The sequence below is a fragment of the Arvicola amphibius genome, chromosome 9 (genome assembly GCF_903992535.2).
Source record: "Arvicola amphibius chromosome 9, mArvAmp1.2, whole genome shotgun sequence".
NCBI lineage: Eukaryota > Metazoa > Chordata > Mammalia > Rodentia > Cricetidae > Arvicola > Arvicola amphibius.
The window spans coordinates 111,158,241-111,179,776 of record NC_052055.2 but is presented as its reverse complement, the minus strand read 5'-3'; the positions used below and the strand labels follow the sequence as shown (position 1 = coordinate 111,179,776).

General features: G+C 44.3%; 1 protein-coding gene across 1 annotated transcript; it reads left to right on the top strand.

The window, feature by feature from the left end:
* The first annotated feature begins 6,455 nt into the window (after nucleotides 1–6,455).
* Nucleotides 6,456–6,866, top strand: LOC119823843 (ubiquitin-conjugating enzyme E2 N-like). Its single transcript, XM_038343912.1, has one exon. The coding sequence runs from the start codon at nucleotides 6,456–6,458 to the stop codon at nucleotides 6,864–6,866; it is 411 nt and encodes a 136-aa protein (XP_038199840.1).
* Nucleotides 6,867–21,536: the final 14,670 nt, after the last annotated feature.

Sequence of the window (21,536 nt, the reverse complement as noted above, 5' to 3'; positions counted from 1 at the left end):
TGCAGTTTGTTGCATTGTTAATACAATGATGCATCAAGTGAGCTGGCCCCAGGGATGGGATCTAGGGTAAATCACCAGGGATTTATGTCCAACTTCATCATCCTTGATCCATCCGCATCGGCTTTCACATCATAACAGTCTCTGTGTATTCCTCTAATCTATGAGAGCAAAGAGGAGTCATTAGTCACCTTAGTGACAGCCAGACATGCTGTATAAGTCTTGTGCACTGGCAAGCTTATCAGAAAAGAGATTTGGGTTTATGGTGCACAATCCCTTCTTGGTGAATTGATATCAACACAAATTATATGCTTGATAAATATACCAGAATCTTACTTTGGGAATCATGCAAGTTCACCAAATAGAAATGTCATTTTCCTTCTTAAAAAGTTTAATCTGTTACACACACACACACACACACACACACACACACACACACACACTTGTATGCATAAGCAGAGGTCAGAGGAAAATCTTGGCTGCTACTCCTCAGACACCACTTGCATTTATTAACTTTTGTGACAGTCTCTCATTGGTATGGAACTCATGAATTAGGCTAGGTTGGTTGGCTTGAGAGCCCCAAGGATCCACCCATCTCCACCTTACCCAGCTTTTCCCCCAATGAATTCCAAGGATTGAGCTCAGGTCCTTCCTGATTGCAAGCCAAGTGTTTCATCCGCTGAGCTGTCTGTCACCTCTGCACCTGTCTATTTGTCCCTTGCCAATCTTGCCATTTGTCTTCCAGTCCTCAGGAGGCACAGAAGATGCTTCAGCTCTCCCTATGCTCCTCAGGATCATCTCTTCAGATCAGGAGACCTGCATTTATTTGGAGTGAGAAGATGCTCAGTGGAACCTATCTGCCTAGACCTTCAGTTCTCACTTACCACACTGGTCCTGATGTTGGCTTATTCTTTGGATGAGAGTCAAGTAACATCTGGGATGTTGCTTCATTTTTAGACTGGCCGTGCCACCCTGGCAACAGCTAGGTGTGCTCATTTTGTTTTGAGTCTCTCCATGCTTTTACAGGTCATTAAAAATTTTAACCATCTGTAAAACCCTACTTGGCTGCACCCACTCACAGGGCAGAGCCCAACACATGTACCTTACCATTTCCTTTTGGTTTTGGTTTCATTTTTTAAAATATTTTATTTCACTGGGTGGTGGTGGCGCACACCTTTAATCCCAGCACTTGGGAGGCAGAGGCAGGTGGATCTCTATGAGTTCAAGCCCAGCCTGATCTACAAAGTCTTTATTTCTTTTACTTTAAAATTTACTGATAACTCTATTAAAATTCATTTCTCTGAGCTGGAGAGAAAGCCCAGCAGTTAAGAGAGCTTGCTGCTCTTCCAGAAGACAGGGATCTAATCTCCAGTGCTGCGTGGCAGTCATAATCACCTGTAACTCCAGTCCCAGGGGACCTGATGCCCTATTCTGGCCTCTGTGGGTACTGAATGCATATTATGCACAGACATCATGCTGCCCAAACACCATACACATTAAAAAAAACACACACAACTTGATGCATTTTTTGTGGTTAATATCCAAGTCCAGATTGTCAATTACCCTGAGCCTTGAAACCGTCATGAGGCAGGCACAGATTAGAAAGTACCCCAAAGGTAAAAGGATGTTATGGGTTTTTTTTTTTTTTTTGAATGGCAACAGGAAGCATGGGTCAGACACATTGGCACCTGATTCAGCCACTTTCCTCTAGATCCCAACCTGCTGCCAATGCTCTTGACTGGGTATGTTCTACCAAGCAGAATGACTGTGTGTGGGTGTGTGGGCTTTCCTGCCGTGGTCACTGGTGCGTTCAGTTTTCTGAGAATGTGCAAGCGATGTGTGGGTCATTCTCTGAACTGATTTCCCTGTGAAACCTTCATCCCCAAGACGGGAAAGAAGAGCAAATGCTGGGGAGGGAGATTGAAGACCGGGCTGATTTCAGAAGAAAGGCCGACATCATTCCTCTCCCTTCTCCGCAGGCGGCTTCAGGCTGCATCGTCTGCCCTTGGAGACATCGGCAGTGAAAATGAGAGAGAGTTCATCTGTACTGTCAAAACTTCCTCCCTCCTATGAAGGAGAGTTGCAGAGGGGCATCGGTAGCTAAAATGGCAGCTCCCTGTTCCCAGAAGGCAGCGTGAGAAATGGTGAGGAGAACACAGGGAAGGTTTCTAAACAGAACCAACACAGCAAAGGACTGTGATGTGGGATTCCCCTCTGTATGCTGTGAATATGTTCTATTGTCATTGGTTAATAAAGAAGCTGCTTTCAGCCAATGGCTTAACAGAGTAAAGCCAGACGGGAAATCTGAACAGAGATGTAGAGAGAGTAGGTGGAGTCAGGGCGATGCCATGTAGCTGCCAAAGGAGACAGACACTGAAACTTGACCCGGTAAGCCACAACCTTGTGGCAATAGACTGAATAATAGAAATGGGTTAATTTAAGATGTAAGAGTTTGTTAATAAGAGGCCTGAGCTAGTAGGCCAAGCAGTGTTGTCATTAATATAGCTTCTGTGTGATTATTTCAGGTCTAGGTGGCCGGGAAATGAATGAGCAATCTCTGTCTACAGGACTGGAGCCAGGGGCCCTGTAAAACACAGAAGCCAGGGAATTGAGGAGACTCACAGCCTTGGGCCCCTCCCATCCAGAAAGGCTAAGATGTTCGGTTTCTCTGTCTTCTGTCCTTTGCCAGCATTCAATTCTTTGTTCATGCCAGGGAACGAGTTCACAAATCTGCTAGATGACTGCCAACATCCCAGTATTCTTCCAAGTTATTGTACACCCAGAATGTACACTGTACTAAACAGAACACACTGTTTCCACTGTACTAAATATGCAGACAAATACAAGAAAAAGAAATAGGTTGTGGGACCTGGTGGCCCACGGGGCTCTGGAACGTTCAGGAAAGCTCCTGAATGGAATACTCCCAGAAATAAAGCAAGGATCCTTTCTTAAGTACTAACCTACACACACACACACACACACACACACACACACACACACACACGCACGCACGCACGCACACACGCACGCATAAGCATGCGTGTACAAGCACAAGTACGCATGCACACACACATGCACACACACACAGAGGCTTGCACGCTCATGCACAGCACATGGAGCTGAGTGTTGACTGTAGGGAGCATCTATCATACAATTGCACACAGAGCTACTCGCTCTGCTCATCCTCATATCCAGAGAAGTCAGTAAGGAGCTAGTGTTGGTCTGAGGGAACTTACAAGCCAAGAGCCCTGAAGGTCCAAGCTGAGTGCTCCTCATTATTAGGCCCTATCCTCTTTAACCATCCAGGGACAGTGAAGAGGCAGGCCGGATTCACAGTCCTCATTTGCCTGACAAGCTCGTCTCACATTTATTCAGCCCGTAGAGGGCAAGGCGGGGAGGAAAGAACATATGCGGGTGCTACCATGCTTTCTGCCTTTTTAGCCTCAAGATAAATGTTCTGTTTTGAAATAAATACTCACAGAAAGTTGCAGTAAGAGTCCTGTGTACCCTGTACTCAGCTTCCTCCACGCAGAGGCCGGGGAGTCGGGAGAGGGGAGGTGTGACCCACATGGAGGGGAAAGTTAATGCCAATGTTCTGCTTCTCATTGTACACAGCTGTCTCAAAGATGAGCATTGTGTTAGCATTCTACCTCTCTACTGGCGTACAGTTTATTACATTAAAACAATTAATTGAGGGCATTAGACTAAGGTGGCCCTGGCGCCCATGATCCTGCCTCAGCAAACCAATTTCAACCCATTGTGAACAGTCTTGACCAGCAGGAGACCCTTTACCTCTGACTGCACCGAAACACTTATGACTACTCCTTTTAATCATCGAGTGTTTTCTTTGCCTTTGCACTAAGGTTCAAAAATATTCTCCTTTTTCCCCATTTGGTGGAACCCCTAACCTGCAGCGAGATCTGGAATGACTGTTTCACAAATATCTGTCCCATCTTACAGATTCTTCTTCCAGCATCTCCCACGGTTCTGTGCCCCGGCAGGCTTAGCCGGAAGGTTCCTCTGACCCTTCATGAGTCACAGTTGGATCTATAGTAGCCTACGTGGCTTTAGGCACCCATCTTGGGCATTAACGGGAATGGATAAAGGATGGGATTAGCTCAGATACTGGTGTGCTTCACCTCTCTGTGGTTTCAGGGCATTATGGGGTACTTGTAACTGTGTGCACGGTAGGCAGTCTTGGATACTTAATGATGTTGCCTGGGCTCATTTATGTGAAAAAAATAAAATCAAGTTGCAAAGTAACATGTCTCTTGTCCTGTGGTCTGTGTTGAAACAGATGTTATGTATGTACTGATGTGTAACACCTAGAAAGTTACTAAATAACAACAAGAAATGAGTCTGGAGAAGACATTAATGGGAATGAAGTGTTTTCCTGTGAGGAAAGTGGGGTGCTTGGGAACTGGAACAGAGAGTGCTGTCTGTTGTTGCTCTTTTGAAAATCACTTCGGTTCTGTGTCTTTTGTGCATTTCAGTAGCTCAAGCTTTGCACCTGAGAATAGAGCTTGATTGGATTCCTCTAATGGGTTCTACAGGGCAAGTAATGTAGAATCAAGGCATCCAGGGCGTGGGAAGAAAATTAAACGACTTGCCACTGAGATGTCTTCCTGTTGGATGATGAGTCATGATTGCATACAGTGGGCACGTCTTCTGGGCAGTGTGCTGGAAGCCAGGAAGGCGGAAGACCCAAGGTCCCTTTAACCAGAGTCCTTTGTGTTTGGCAAGAGACAAGGCAAATATGCTTCACCCCCCTCCTGTGCCTTTCACTCCTTAAAGAAATGTGAAAAGAAAGAGATGTGTAGTGTCAGCTGTGGCCACACCGTGTGAAAGTTCCCCATGTGAAAACTTCCTCTGTTATGGATAAATAACAACTGTACGAACTACAGAAATTTGGTTCCTACAAGTCAAGGAAGCCAGGACTCTAGATCAGTAATTCCCAACCTGTGGGTGGAGACACCGTTGGGGGTCTCACCTCAGCTATCCTGCATATCAGATATTTACATTAAGATTCGTAACAGTAGTAAAATTACAGTTATGAAGTAGCAACGAAATCATTGTATAGTTGGGGGGTCACCACAGCATGAGGAACTGTGTTAAAGGGCCACAACACTAGGAAGGTTAAGAACCATTGCTCTAGGTTCTTGTCCTTGACTTCCCACCTCAGTAATGGCTACATGACATTCTTCAACTGGGCCACTCACAGGTTACCTGTAGCAACGACCAGTCTTAGCCGATGAAGGAAACTTTTCAATCTCCTTCACCTTCCTCTGTGTGAACACTGTGAGGAAGGGCCCCACTTGGCCATGCTGGTGTCTGTCTATGGTGTTCATATATCTTCTAATAAATTTCTCCCTCAAATGCCAGCCCACCTCAGTGTCCTCACTTGAACCGAAATGCTTCATTTAGCTGAAGACCTAAGGAGACAGAGAGAATTGGCTTTAATGCCTGGATAGGAAATGATTAGACATGCCTATGTTTAGACTCACGGGACAGAGAGAAATCATACATTTTTGAAAGTTAAAACAACACAGTACACAGTTTTTTAAAAAAAGGACATTGCTAACTGTGAGAAAGAAAACTTAAAAGTAGACCAGGATGGTAAGTGTCCATCAATAAATGAATATTTTAAAAATAGGGCAGAGCTCAATAATAGAGAGATTGCTTAGCACGGCCAAGGGCCTGGATTCTATCTCCAATACTGGGATAACGGAGGGCAGTCACACATATATACAATGATACAGAATGAAACAGGATTCAGCTTTCAAAAGAGAAATCCTGTCAGTTATAACAATATTGATAAACCTGGGAGATACTATGTTAAGTAGAATAAGCTGAACAGAAACAGAAAGGCAAATACTTCATTGTCTCATATGCAGAATCTAGAAAAGTTGAGTTCCTAAGGAAAAAAGACTAAAATAGTAGTTACCAGAGGCTGGGGGAGGGCATGAAGAGGAATGGAAAAGACAGGTTTTAGTCAAGGAATATAAAACTTTACTTTTATGTGTTCTCGTCACAAACTAAGTATGTAACTTGATTTAGCTAGTCCACCACACAGGCATGTTGTAAAGCATTAGATTCCACACAGTAACTATGCAGGATTTCTGTCACATTAAAAAATAAATAAAAAGAAAACAATTGCAGCTCATCATGGAGTGAGTTCTCTAGAACCTGTCCAGAATGCACAAGGCCCTGAGTTCAGTGCCAGGCACGGCATAAACTAACTGAGGTGCCACATTCCTATAATTTTAGTACTGGAAAGAGAAAGAGAGAGAGAGACAGAGAGAGAGAGAGAGAGAGAGAGAGAGAGAGAGAGAGAGAGAGAGAGAGAGGAGAGAGAGAGAGAGGAGAGATGGGAAAAACAAGGGGTCCAAGTGTAGTGCTGTTTCATATGCATTTTAATAAATAAAGACTACCAGAGGCCGAACTCAGGTTCTGACAAGATGGCCGGGCTGCCCCGCAGGATCATCAAGGAAACCCAGCATTTGCTGGCAGAACCAGTTCCTGACATTAAAGCAGAACCAGATGAGAGCAACGCCTGTTATTTTCATGTGGTCATTGCTGGCCCCCACGATTCCCCCTTTGAGGGAGGGACTTTTAAACTTGAACTATTCCTTCCAGAAGAATACCCAATGGCACCACCTAAAGTCCGTTTCATGACCAAAATTTATCATCCTAATGTAGATAAGATGGGAAGAATATGTTTAGATATTTTGAAAGATAAATGGTCCCCAGCACTGCAGATTCGCACAGTTCTGCTATCAATCCAGGCTTTGTTAAGTGCTCCTAATCCAGATGATCCGTTAGCATATGATGTAGCCCAGCAGTGGAAGACCAATGAAGCCCAAGCATAGAAACAGCGAGAGCATGGACTAGGCTGTATGCCATGAATAATATTTAAGTCGATCAGATCATCAAGTGTCCATCACTTCTCCTGTTCTGCCAAGACTCTTCCTTTTTTTGTTTGCATTTAATGGACACAGTCTTAGAAACATTACAGAATAAGAGCCCAGGCATTTTCATCTTTGGTGATGACATGCACATTAGCAAATCTATGTCTTGTCCTGATTCACTGTTGTAAAGCCTGAGCAGAGGCTAGGAGTGTCATCCGGGTTGTTGTGAAGTGTTGAAAAGCAGTGACTCTGCTTGGATTCATTTCCCCACCATGGTTTAAGTACAAAGCACTGTGAATGAAGGCAGTTGTCAGGGTTAGCTGCCAGGGGTGTGGGTGTTTTTATTTTATTTTTTAGGGGGAAAGTTTTATTTTAATTTTATGGTTTCCTTTCTCCATCCCCCTCTTATGGGATCTAATTGCAGTGGTTAAATGCAGCTAACCAGTTTTTTAGAATATGCTCTCTAGCCAAGTCTAACTTTAGACGCTGTAGATGGACAAGCTTGATTGTCTGAACCAAAATGGGAACATTAAATAAACATCACAGCCCTCACTAATAACATTGTGACTTTGCTGTCAAGTGGAGATTCTCTGCCCCATCCCCCCAAAAGAAGAAGAAAAAGCTTGTGACCATTTTGTATGGCTTGTCTGGAAACTTCTGTAAATCTTATGTTTTAGTAAAATATTTTTTTTATTCTAAAAATAAATAAATAAATAAAGACTGCCTGAAAATCTGAGAGTAAAACAGTCCCACTGGACAGCTTTACAGACCAGATTATGGTAACACACACCTTTAATCTCAGTAGCCACACTAGTTGCCATAGAAACTGGGCAGTGCATGCCTTTAATGACGATGGTGCATGCCTTTAATCCCAGCCCTTGAGAGGATTATAAAATGGGAGGAAACAGTTGTCAGAGACACAGTCTCCTGAGATTCCTGGAGTCAGGATCACCATTTCAGGTGAAAGCCAGTGGCTGACTGATTTGCTTTTTGGGTCTTAAGTTTGAACTCCAATTTCTGACCCTGAACTTTTATTATCCGTGTCTCATCCACGGTCATCCACAGCTACAGAGTGGGTCAGGTTTAGCCTGGACATCACTTAATAAAAGATTAAATACCTGTAAGATGATTGGATTATGGCAGCCTCTACTTTCTCTCATTTCTAGGATATGAAAAGCCAAAAATCACTATGTAAGTAGTCAAATATGAAACATTTGCTAATTAGAGTGGAAACAGAAACACTGTGTTCTCAGTTATGTCAGAAAAACCCTGTCCCTGAAAGCACCAAAAGTGGGCATCAATGATTCATAGATCCTGTGGCCATGCTATTTTGATGTTCAGGATCCCCCACTGAAGAGCGTGTGTCTCTACTGGAGAATGATTCTGGAAAACCTAACATTCGGTGTCTAAGCTCCATGGGAGTGAGGGTGCTGATACTGTGTTACTTACACTGACAGACAATAGGCTGAAGTCATTCTTCCGTGACTGTGAGCCTGACAAGGAGTCATTAATCTGAGGAAAGGTTTGCTGTGGCTCACAGTTTCAGACCATCAGGGTAGGGAAGGCATGGTTGAAGGAGGGTCTGCAAGGGAGGGGAATAAAGCTGCTTGCTCACACCTCAGAAATCAAAGCAAAGAGAATATGAGAACCCAACTGGCTTTCTCTCTTTACCCTTTTTATTCAGTAATGGGATGGTGCCACTCACCTGAAGAGTGGGTCTTACTCAGTTCGTACTCTCTAGAAAAACGCACCCAAAGGTGTGCTTCAGAAACACAATAGGTATTTTAATCCAACCATATTGACAGTTGGAGTTAAACACTACATGAAGATGCCCAGTGAAATAACTCAACACTAAAACTGTCGGAACCGGACATGAAGACTAAGCGGCCATCACACAGAAACACTCATGTGGTCCCAGGACGTACTGAACCTGAAGCAAATATTTCAAGAAGACAAATTCTAGGAAAGAATTCCACAGCAACTGAAGTTGAAATGGGATGGGGTCCCCTGTGTAGGAGAATCCCATCAGCGATAAGGATGCCCAAAATGGTCAGACCACTGTTTGTAAATAAGTACCTGCCTCTGGAGGAGGTAGACCAGAACTCCACAAAAGTACTAACTTTCTCTCTCTACTCAATGGTAGCCTAGGAGAGTCTTTTCAATACCAGGTATGAAGACTGGTCTAGGCACAACCTCTCTGTTCTTTTTGTTGTGTAGCAGTTTCTTCCAAATTGAAACACACACAGACAGAAAGAGAGGTGTTCAATAGACTCAAAGACAACACAAAACTGAATGGGGAAGGCAGAAACTTAGAAGATTCCCCAGGCTCCTCCCGAAGGTTACACAAGTAAAAACAATTGCTGAGGAAAGGAGACCCCTTGGGGCGTCGTCATCCAAGATTGCTTCCAGCTGACATAGACTGGCCATTTTAAAGTATACAGTTCAACGGTTTTTAATATACAGGATTCACAAAGTTGGGTGAGTATCACTATTTTAATCTAATACATGAAAAGAAAAATGGAAACCTTTTTACTTCTGTACTTCCCCTCACCATAGGCCACTATAGTCTCTAACCATTGAGCATTATGGATATTTTATGTAAATTGGATACTATCGTATAGCCTTTGTACCTGGTTTCTTTAACCTAGCATAATATTTCCAAGGCTCCTCTAAATTGCAGCAAGAACCCAGTACTTTGCTCTTTTTTGTAGGTTAACAATATTCCATGTATGGGCATACCACATTTTGCTTACCCATTCATCTCTTGATATTAATGAGGACTATTTCCACCTTGTCTTTTTATTTTATTTTTCTGCTTAAAATAAAATTGCAAGTCCACATTTCTTTGAGCAGCTCACATCTGTTCACATCTGTGGCACTTAGATGGAAAGCTCATTCTCCTCTCAAAATGGAGGCTCAAGGGAATGTGGACTGGTAAAATGCCCATCACTTTAAGTGCAACAAGAACTAGAATCTCCAGCTTCTTCAAGTGAGGTGAAAACACCTTTCCCATGGTGCCACCTTGTGTGAGCAGAGGAAGCACTAGGAAGTTCACATGTTGGAACTTGATCCCACTGCTGAGAGGCAGGAACTCTCAGAGGTCACCAGGTCGCCAGGGTTCTCCATTCATAATTGATAAATATTAGTATCTCAGGGCTGAGTTCATTTTCACAAAAGTATCTTATGAAATAGCTTATAAAAGCAAGCTGGTCAGGTATGATGACTCATGTCGGTAATCCCGTTATTCTGGAGGCAAAGATAAGAGGAATGTTGTAAGTTCAAGGACATCCTGGGCTACAGAGCAAGACCTTGTTTCATATAAATAAATAGATATACAGATGATTGATAGATGATAGATAGATAGATAGATAGATAGATGATAAACAAGTTAGCAAGTTTGGCCATTGCTGTAGTTTGAATAAATGTCCCCCAAGGGGCCATGTGCAAAGGGTTTGGTCCCTATTGTAGTGGGAACTATACAGGTGGGACCTAGTAGCAGTCTTTAAGGGCATGCCTTAAGGACACTGTGGGATTCTGGCCTCTTCTTTGCAGCCTGGCTTGTGGTATGAGTGGATTTCCCCCAGCATGCTCTCCTGCTGTGGTATGGGGTCTCATTCTAGGTCAGAGTGAGCCACTCATCTGATCTTAAAGGGCACGAGCCATCATCTGCTTGGACTTTGATGTTAGGCTTCCCAGCCTCTAGACCAATGAGAAGCAAATATTTTTTCTCTTAAACCATCTAATCTCTGATAACAGGCTATGGCAGCACAAGACGGAAGATACCATCCTCATTAAGCTTTGAACCTGCGGCCTCATTTGAGAGCGGAAGTAACTGGAAAGAAATCCCCACGTGTCCAGGATTGCGGTCCTCTGGCCTGCTCCTCCTCCTGCTCAGCAATACCTGGGTTGTCAGCTTGACTGTTCACTGGAAGACAACTCGCTTCACTTCACCTCTGTAGGAAAGGGGATGACAAACTAGCCCCGTGCATCAGTCCACACTGTTCTATCCTGGAAAGGAGCACAGACCCGACTAAGGGCTCCCTCAACTGAGAAAAAGCATCTGTATAAGTTACTTCTCCACTGCTGTGGCCAAGCATAAGCAAGGCACCTTAGAGAAGGTGGGGTTTATGTAGGTTCACAGTTCTGGGATGAGAACCCATCCTGGCAACTGGAGCAGAAAGCTGAGAACTGACATCTTGAGCTGCGGTCACAAAGCAGAGCGAGCCATGGGAAATGGCAGAGACATTTTAATCTCTACGGCCTCCCCTAGTGACATCTTTCCTCCAGCAAGGCTGTGCCTCCTTAACCATCCCAAACAGGGCCAGCAACTGCGACCCGCATGTTCAAATGCCTGAAAACATGGGAGACATTCTCAGTCAAACCACCAGGCGGCCTTTATTTCTTTTTCAGTACTGCACCTTTTAAGTTTGTTTGGACTATGATGTCATCCATTATTGATTGCTTTCAAAACACTCTCACGCTTTAGTTGCCTTTCTCTTCTTTCTTTCTTTTTTTTTTTTTTTTTTTTTGTCTTTTTGAACTCAAAATCAGAAAGGTGCTGTCAATTTTAAATGGCATTCCTTTGCTCAACCAAGAAGCCAGCTGGCAGGATCTTAACCTTGACAGGGAGCATCAATCAACCTGACCTTGCAGACAATACAATTATAATGTAGCAACAAATTATTAATACCATCCTCATCATGCAGCCAAAGAGGACGTGAACGTGAACAAAGCCGAGGAACAAATCCCATAGAGTCTGTCTGCACTGATGTGGGATCCGCTGGAAATTCTTAAGCTGGCCCTAAAACCAGAGCCATTGAGATGGCTCAGTGGGGAAAGGCGCTTGCCACCAAGTTACAACCTGAGTTCCATCCCCAGGACCCACAGGGAGGAAGGAGTACCTGCTTGCTGCCCATTTGTTGACCTCCCTTTGGGGGGAACAACCCTTTGACAGGAGTTTTCCAAGACCATCAGAAATATCAGATATTTATGTCATTATTGATAATGGGAGCAAAACTACGGCTTTGAAGTAGCAGCAAAAATAATTTTATGTCTAGGGGGTCACCACAACATGAGGAGCCGTATTGAAGGGTCACAGCATTAGGAAGGTTGAGAACCACTGCCTTAGAGCAAAGAGCCGAAGAGCTAGCTGTCCTGATTGAAGTCAGTTGTCTCCCCACATCCCTTCTTACATTTACCGCAACGAGCTCCCTGCAACCCACTAAGAGAGAACCAAATGAGGCAGAACCCTCCTTGTCCCTAGCCTGGGATCTTGTTCAACCCTCTGGCCTCTGAAGTGATGGCTCCTCACAGCTGGCACTTCCGGTCAGTCTCCAGCTGAGCCTTTCCTTCTGACGTTAGATTCTTATAGAAGACTGCCTGCTCAGTATCCTACCGGGATGGGGCTGAAGGACATTTAAACTTAACACGTCAAAACTCTGGAGCCTGCTTCTCCTGCTGTCTTCAAGTCTTAGTAACGGAAACTCCATCTTCCAGCTGCTGAAGACAAAGTTATCCTCCGGTTTTCACTGAGTTGACACCACCCCCCAAGATCCCAGAGGCTTGCATCAAAGATGGAAGGTTAAAATCTTCAAAGCTCTAGCCTTAGTGACTGTGCTGGCTACCTTTATGCCAACTTGACACAAGCTAAAGTCATCTGAGAGGAGGGAACCTCAATTGAGAAAATGCCTCCATAAGATTGGGTTGTAAGCAGGCCTGTAAGGCATTGTCTTAATTAGTGTTTGATGGCAGAGGGCCCAGTTCATAGTGGGTGGTGCCATCCCTGGGCTGGCGGCCCTGGGTTCTATAAGAAAACAGGTTAAGCAAGCAAGCCATGACAAGTCAGTGATTAGCACCCCTCCATGGCCTCTACATCCAGGTTCCTTCCCTGCTTGAGTTCCTGTCCTGACTTCCTTCAGTGATGAACAGCAATGTGGAAGTGTAAGCCACATAAACCTCCTCCTCTCTGAGCTATTCTGGTCACAGTGTTCTGTCACAGCAAAAGAAACGCTGACTAAGTCAGTTACCCACCCTCTCCAGCCAGGTCCTGTCTCCTCAGAGTTCCACAGACTCACAAACAACACAGCCAACTGAGGAGCCAGCTTTCAAAACATGAGTCTTGGAGGCATTTCACCTGAAACCCTAACTCTGCCCCGAGGACACCACCTTCTTGCTGTTCTGTGGGTCGTGGATTTACCCAGCCTCAAGTCCTCTGCGGTGATTCCTTTACCGTCGCTCTCAGATCAGTGCCTGTCTTATTCCTGTCCTCCCAGGAATTTTAACATCAAGCCTCCCCTCAGCACCTCATGTAACATTTCAGCAGCGTCTCATGCCGTCTTCACAGGGATGACACATTGTAAAATAAGCACGTGTTAACCTCACCTTCTTCATATTCACTGCGTTTCAAATCCCTGTACAATTTACCTATGACTCTTACTGCCACAGTCCCTTATGAAATTGATCTTGCAAAGGCAGGCAGCTTTGCATAGCCTTGGCTCATCCCAAAACAAAGGCTTATGGACCCTAAATACATCCAGCTAGACCCCCAGTTACAGCGGTGTCGAGCGTACGGTGGATGGCTCAACGTTTACCAAATGGGCACGGTGAACAAATGGTTGGCCTTGCCCGGTTCCTAATTTGGCTTCGTCAATTTCTCTTGTTAATACCATAAACCTTCCCAGTCAATCACTTAGGAGATATCACAATTACGTGTCTGTGGTTGACTCAAAATTCCTTTGTTATCTATTAAGAGTTTAATTATTCACTTTTATTTCTCAAGAGAGAAATAATAAAGGTTGGGACAACTGGAAATTGAGATTCATTTTGTTTGAGCAAATATTTCCTACTTCTTTAAAGCCCGATGACAGGATGGCAGTATCATTAGCATTTTAAACACTTGTGTGGAGTCTTTTGTTGTTGTTTGGATTTGAGAGGAGGGTGGTGTGGCAGAGAAGGAGGCGACTATTTTAAATCGACACTTATCTCGGAAACTTTAAAAGAAAAACTCCAAAATTGTTCTAGAAAGAATGCAGTCTTGATTATAACCATCTTTAACCCCACAAGAGCAATGTACAAAATAAGCTTAGGAACCAGAGAAAAAGGACGAAAGTATTTTCAGATAACACTGAGTCATGTTTTATTTTGAATGAGACTCTCTTGTGGAGCCGAGATGTTTTTTGAAGTTCTGCAATTTCTTTGGAAGGAATCCAATTTCTTTAGTTATCAGCTGCTTTTCGCCCTGCTATTTTCACTAGCCATAAGTGATAAAGTCTCCATAAAAGTCAAAACCAGCAAAGCCTTAATAAGCATCCAACCAAAAAGTTACAGGTGAAATTCGCCCAAGAAAAATAAAATTCTAATAATAGCCACATTGGTTCTGCATAGAATAGACAAAATGTGTCTTTTAAAAAAAGTATAGAAGTTGACTGACGAGGATTAAACACATACCTTCTTTGGTAATTATAAATAAAATGAAATTATTTCAACTGGGGTGAGGGAGTATTAGGCAGAATTAATTGTCATCAAAATTGCCAGGGATTCCACCCCACAAAGTGTATAGTGGGTGAAATAATTCATCATCTACCCAGAATTCATGGTCCCCTTTTGGGCTTATTTGCAGATGTTACTGACTCTCCCACCCACATGGGACCAGCTGACAAGTTCCCATCAATCACATGTTAACCAGAAGGGACTCCTCCCAGCAACCAGCAAAGTCTCTGCCACATCCAGGCAAGATGGCCCATGAGCAAAGTGCTCAGTTCCCTTCTGTTTGCTGGAAGTGAAGTCTCCAACAGGGAAGAAACCTCCAGAAGGAATGGGCTCAGGTTTGAGACTCACTAGAGAGGAAAGCCCCAAGGTCTGAGAACCCGGGGTTGTTAACTTCTTAAAATCCAGACTTGGGGCCAGCAAGATGTCTCAGGTGGTAAGGGAGCATACAGCCAAACCTGAAGGGACTCACTGGAAACCCTGAGGGCCCGAGGCTGATCCCCAGAACCCCCCTAGTCAAAGAGGAGAACCCCCTGCTGAAATCTGTTCCCAGCCTCTGCACACACACCATACGACGTGTGTGCACACATACATATATGCACACAACAAATAAATGTAAAAGCATCTTTCAAAAAAATAAAAATTTGGCTGCTACTTTCATGTCATATATATGTAAAAGGTTTTGTGTATCTATTTAAAATCTATGATCTACGTGTGAAAAAAATGCTATTTATCTTTCTAATCCTGGTTTTATTTGCTTAATATAAAAATAGAAGCACAGGAGGAACACGCCCAACGAACAATACATACTTGTATAAAATGTCCTTATGTGACACAGTACCATGTCCTATGAACAACTACAAATTTGGGAGCTAAACATCTTAAACAAATTCATTTGTGGTATCCCTTACAAGCAAAATGGAAACCAAAGTTAACAGCAAGAGAATTGCTCAGTAAATGGTAGTTTGTGCCCTTAGACAGTCACTGTATATTAGACTAATTCTGAAGAGGTCAGGAAAACTCCTTAAAGCGGGAGCAATTGTCACTGGAGAAATGGTGATAGACAGACAGGTGGACAGATGCAGAGGAGGACAGATGCCTGCCTGCCTGCATGGATAGACTGATACATAGATGAACTTTAGAAAATTTACTCTGTGCAACAGGTGCACATATGCACAACTATACATGCATATGTGTGTGCATGCACACACACACACACACACACACACACACACATGCACATAGAGTAAGGGATTAAGTGTTCACAGGACTGGGACAATGCTGTACCCAGGGAATTTTCAGCTCTATGGTGTTCTGAATGAGAACTAACCCCATAGGCTGATGTGTCAAACACTCGGTCTCCAGTTGGTGGCACTGTCTGAGAAGGTTATGGAGGAAGTACACCCCTGGAGGTGTTCTTGGAGGTGTTATAGCCTGGTCCCACTTTCCCCACTTCCTTATTTCCTGGGGTGAGGATAAATGTGACCCGCCAGCTTTTTGCTCCTGTTGCTTGCTGCCATGCCTTCCCTGCCATATGGACTCTAGTTCTCCGGAACCATAAACCAAAATAAGTTCCTTCCTCCTTGAGTTGCTTTGATCACAATGTTTCTGTCACAGCAAGAAAAAAGGAACTGATACAACCATTATGAGGCAAGTTTTCTCTGTCCCACAGTGGGGGTTTTATCCCCACCGTTCTTTAAAGTCAGACCTTGTGAATCGAGTCCCACGTTCCACACCTTGGTGTCTGAGGCTTGAGCACACTGGGCTCAACTGTGTGTTCATCATCACTAGTCAACTTCTTCCATCACTAGTGCTGTTCTCTATCCTTCAGCAAGGTCCTGGTTAGATTTCTCTTGCCTCAGTAAAACAATAAGCAAACCCAACTTGGGCGGGGGGAAGGTTTTATTTGGTTTTCACAACCTGATCACATTCCATCACGAGGGAAGTCAAGGCAGCAACATAAGTAAGCAGGGCAGGAACCTAGAGGCAGGCACTGAAGCGGTGACCATGGAAGAACCCTGCTTACTGGTTTGCTCAGCTATTCTCATTAAATAGCCAGGACCACATGCCCAGAGATGTACCACCTACAGTGGGGTGAATCCTCCTACATCAATCAACAATCAAGAAAATGCCCCTAAAGACATGCCCACAGAACAAGCTGATGGAGACATTTCCTTAATTGAGAGTTCCTAGGTGTGTCTAGGTTTGGGTTGAGTTGACAAGAACAACAGAATGTTGTTGGGCACAGGGTAATGTCTCTGCTAGCTCCACATTCCCACCCATGGAAGCACACACACATGAATTAGTTCAGCCATTATTTTCTCTAAGCATCTAACATGCCTAGTGTACACCTGATCTAATCCTGGACGCTGGGGAGAGAGCAATGAGGAAGCTCTGTTTCCTCCTCCTTCGGTGGACTCCTATGCCAGCCTGGAGCTTCCTGCTCCCTTTACTCTGGACATAGGATCCATCTGGACTTAGGAACTGAACAACCACTTAACCACAGAATGTCAAATGCCCGATGTACGACGCTTCAACCACTGCCCACCCCGGAGGAAGGCAATGATCGAACAGGTTTTTAAAATATTGGAAATCATGTGGAGAAATTAGAACCTTCACCCACCGCGGCTGAGAATGTCTCCTGGTAGGTCTGATGTGGAAAAGAGTTGGCAAGTTTCTCCAAAGGTTAAATGTGGAGTTCCCACGTATTTGCATGCTGTCCAAGCTTCCCTGAGGAGGAGATGTGTACACACATCCCCTCTCCCTAGACAGGACGCCAACTGACCACAGTAATGTTTCCACCTAAACACCCAAGTCAGTCTCAGTGAACCATTGATCTTGTTTATTAGTTTTTCTTATATGGAAAACCATTCATTGTACACATACAATGATTAAGAATCACTCAATGGGGGTCAAAGACACCACAAGAAAACCCACAGAATCAACGAAACTGGGATCATAGGGGTTCACAGAGACCGAACCAATCATCAGGGAGCCTGCATGGGACTGACCTAGGCCCTCTTTATGTATGTTATAATTGTGTACGGTGGTCTTCTTGTGGAACTCTTAACAGTAGGAGCAGGGGCTATCTTTGACACTGTTGACAGCTTTTGGGACCCTACTCCTCATGCTGGGCTACCTTACCCATCTTAATCCAAGGGGAGATGCCTTGTCTTACTGCAACTTGATATGCCATGTTTGGTTGATATCTGTGGGAGGCCTGCCCTTTACTGAACAGACACAGAGGAGTGGATGTGGGCAGAGAAGAGGTTGGGGAGGGACTGAGAGGAGAGGAGAGAGGGGAAACTGTGGTTGTACTATAAATAATAATAATAATAATAGTAAATAATTTTATAAAAAATTAATCATTTGATATATAAAGCAGAAGCCTTTGTCTGATTTGGAAGTTGGGCCTTTGGGGCCACTATGAAATGATCTGCATGAAGCCTGCCAAGTATTTGAAGACCTGAAGCCCCTCCCAATGCAACATAATTGTGTTAGCAAGAGAACAATCCATCATCAGCCTTTAACCTTTTCAAAAACATTAGGAGTTGGTATCCCGTAGCAATGACCTATCTTTTTAAATATCAAGGGCCGCAGGAGAAGACACCAACTCTTTCTTCATTGGCGATATGGGAACCGACATTGGCCACTTGGACACATCAACAGGCTGGAAGAGATTCTGCTTCCCTGACAACAGTTAGCATCAGTGAGTCCCGTGGAAGCAGGTCTGGGTTTCTGTCCAACTGGGAGACTCCCTTTGTTGATCAACAAGAAAAGTATTAGCTTTCGACTTGTCCGAATGTGAGCCTGAACAATAAACAGCAAAACTCAACAGGTATGCTATACCGGAATGCTTACGTACAATCTCTCTTACACAAATGCAAGGAGAGAGGGGCTGCCTGGCTCGCAACATTCCAGCTCCTGCCTTATCGAGATTTCTTTTGTTTGTTTGTTTGTTTCCAGACAGGGTTTCTCTTTGTAACAGTCCTAGCTGTCCTAGAACTAACTCTTGTAGACCAGGCTGGCCTTGAACTCACAGAGAAACGCCTGCCTCTACTTCTCAAGTGCTGAGGTTAAAAGGATTAAAGGCGTGTGCCACCACCACCCAGCCTTAGCTAGATTTCTGTGCCGGATGTCAGACCAGTCCCTAAGGAAGATGACTAGTTGTGTCCTGACCACATACTGTCTGTCCCTTCCAGGTGACACGGTAGAAGTGAGCTGCGGCTGGTGGCCTCCGAGAAACTTATTTGTTCAATGCAGGGCTCTGAGACATACCTTACTAAGGAACACCTAACCAGGTCCCCTCACATCACTGCACTTTGGAAGGCTTACTTCATCGATTTGTTGATTTGATATCAAAACCATACCGTGTGAATGAGTCACTTCCCTTGTTGCTAATTACCTAGAAAGTGCTTTAAGAGAAAAAGGGGTTCCTCTGGCTCATGGTCTGAGGGATCTCTCCGTCATAGAGGAAAGGCAAGATGGCAGGGGCATGAAGCAGCTGATCACATTGAGTTCACGGTCCAGAAGTAGAAAGTAAACAGGAAGAGAGCCCTACTTAGGAAATCCAAAGGCCTATTTCCAGTGGCCCACTTCCTCCCTCCGGTCTCCAAGTCATAAAAGACTCCACAACCTTCCCAAACAGGCGCCACCTGCTGGATATGGGGCGTTCCCACTTACGAGACTATGAGGGACCTTCCACATTCAAACCATAGCCGCACTTTGTTCTGAGAGAGACTTCCTCTAGGATTATCACCTAGGCTTGTTAGTTTAGGTTTCTCAGGCTATGTAAGAAAATCACAAAAGTCATTTTTCCATACCCACAGTTACTGGAGACATGGGGAAGAGGCTTCAAACAGCTTTCTAGGCTTCGGGTTTCAGCTGTCCCTCCTCTCTGCTTGTCCCACACATGTAGGGTTATTTCATTGTTTTTATTCTTAGTTCTAGGAATGAAATATCCATGCTCCATTTCTGAATAAATAAGGGTGGTGGGGCCAGAAGAGAGACCTGGGAAGAGGAACCCACAGAGGCTGGGAATGCCACTGATACCTTCAGAGTACTCTCCCTGCTGTGTGCTATCGGGCAAGGATCACACCCTCTCTGGTCCCTAAAGTGAAAGGCTTTAACCAGGTACTTTTCTTTACCTCAGTTAGCCTCTGAGACCTGATCAAATCTGAGTCATTTTGGTACATAAATGACTGTCATGTAAGAAGCTGGCTGTGGTTCCTCATCTGAGATTAAAAAAAAAAGAAAGAAAGAAAGAAAATCGGGCTGCATAGAAAACACCATCTATCTTTTTGCGTTTGAGAGTCGCTTACTAAAATGCAAAAAAAAAAAAAAAAAAAAAAAAAAAAAAAATTTAAATCAAGCAGCAGCAGAGAGATGCCAGGCCAAGAAATTACTTGGGCTGAATCGTGAAATTCTTTTATCCCTTTTCAAAAACTTCCCCCTGCACTTGTGCCCTGGCAGATCTGATGGAATCAATATGTCCTTCGTGGGCAGGCTGTTCTCTGGCTTCATCTGTCTTTCGCTCTGGAAAAACCCATTAAGTCGCAAAGCTTTACTGCAGAGAACTGATGGGATTTTTCTCTCTTCTTTCTGTCTCAGAAGTGAAGTCAAGGTGAATCGTCACCTTTGCCCTCCTAGTCTGTGAGGCTGGAACACCGCAGGTGCTGTCATCGCCGTTCAACGCCAGCAGATGGAGACTGTAATTGAGGATGGGTTTTTTTGTGTTTGTTTGTTTGTTTTGTTTTGTTTTGTTTGTCTTTGTTTTTTAGTTTTTCCAGACAGGGTTTCTCTGTATAACTCTGGCTGTCCTAGAACTTGCTACGTTAGACCAGGCTGGCCTTGAACTCAGAGATTTGCCTCTGTGTCTCAAGTGCTGGGACTAAAGGTGTGTGCCGCCACCACCAGGCTGGGAAGGAGTCTTTAAGTTATCTTGTTCAGATATCCTTCTCGCTGAGAAGGGCATGGGGTCATACCCTATGAGCAGGGTGGAGACTGTTGGCTGGTAGCAGTCTGGAGGACCATATGAACAACATCCCAAGGTGTGTAGTACTCATAAGAAAGAGTACAATGATGTCATAACACCACGATGAACCGGTGGTGTATGTCCTACATACAGCAAACTATAGAAACAGGAAGACCAAAAATAGACAAGTCCCTCCCCCAACCAAAATCAAAAGCCCCCACTCTCTAGCAGATAGTTTCTAACTGCTTGGAGTTTGCCCTGGTAGCTGGGGATGCCTTTGCCCAGCAATGAGAAACTAGATGCTAATGCCTGGTGTCTGGGAGAACATAGGGTATCGTGAGATTTAATACCTCAAGATACTTAGCTGACCTTTTGACCTCAGCAGATATGACTCCATCTGAATGACCTGGGGTAGAGGGGTCAGGTAACTTTTCTTGGGTGCCACAAAGGACCCCATTCTCTCCTAGAGACACTATTCTCTTCCTCTTGTTACAGGTAGCCCACTAGAGATAAACATTCAGACATTCAGTTTATTGAGACTTGAAAGTCTTGATTCCAGTCAATTGGAATTACATCCACGTATTTGGGGACATAGGTGTGGCCTCACGTGTCCAGAACATGGGGTTTTTAAGGGCAGAGACCTCGTCAAGGAGTCTTGCTCAGCAGCTGTGGGGTGGAGGTAGGGGCTTCGCAGAGTAAGCAGTTTGAAGCAAAAGATTTTAATGGAAGCTAAAATAAGTGTTAGCCAGCTGAGGGGGGGTGTGGTCTGTACAAACAGGCAGCTAAGATGGACAGTTGGCTGGAGGAGGATTTACACAATCAAGCAGTTTTTACAAAAGCTAAGATTGGTTAGCTAGGATATTCTGATCTCTGGTTCCTAGAAGAGAGTTAGGTAGTTTGTCATGAGATTCTCTATCGAGGAGATCAGAATTCTAGGTCACCTGGAAACAGCCTCAGTAAGAAGACAAGATGGAGAAACCTCTGCACTGTCTTGCCCCGTCACACCCTTCCTCTGAGATTTTGCCCATTCTGTCTCTGCTCACATCACTGTTTCTTTGTTAAAACTGTATAATTCACCTGGGTGGTGACACATGCGTTTAATACCAGCACCCAGGAGGCAGAGAGCATTCTGGGAAGAAGTGAGGTGGGGGTCACCAGCCAGATACAGAGGA

Bases quoted from the DNA above. Each gene is read 5' to 3' on its own strand.
- LOC119823843 (XM_038343912.1), top strand. From the start codon at position 6,456: ATGGCCGGGCTGCCCCGCAGGATCATCAAGGAAACCCAGCATTTGCTG.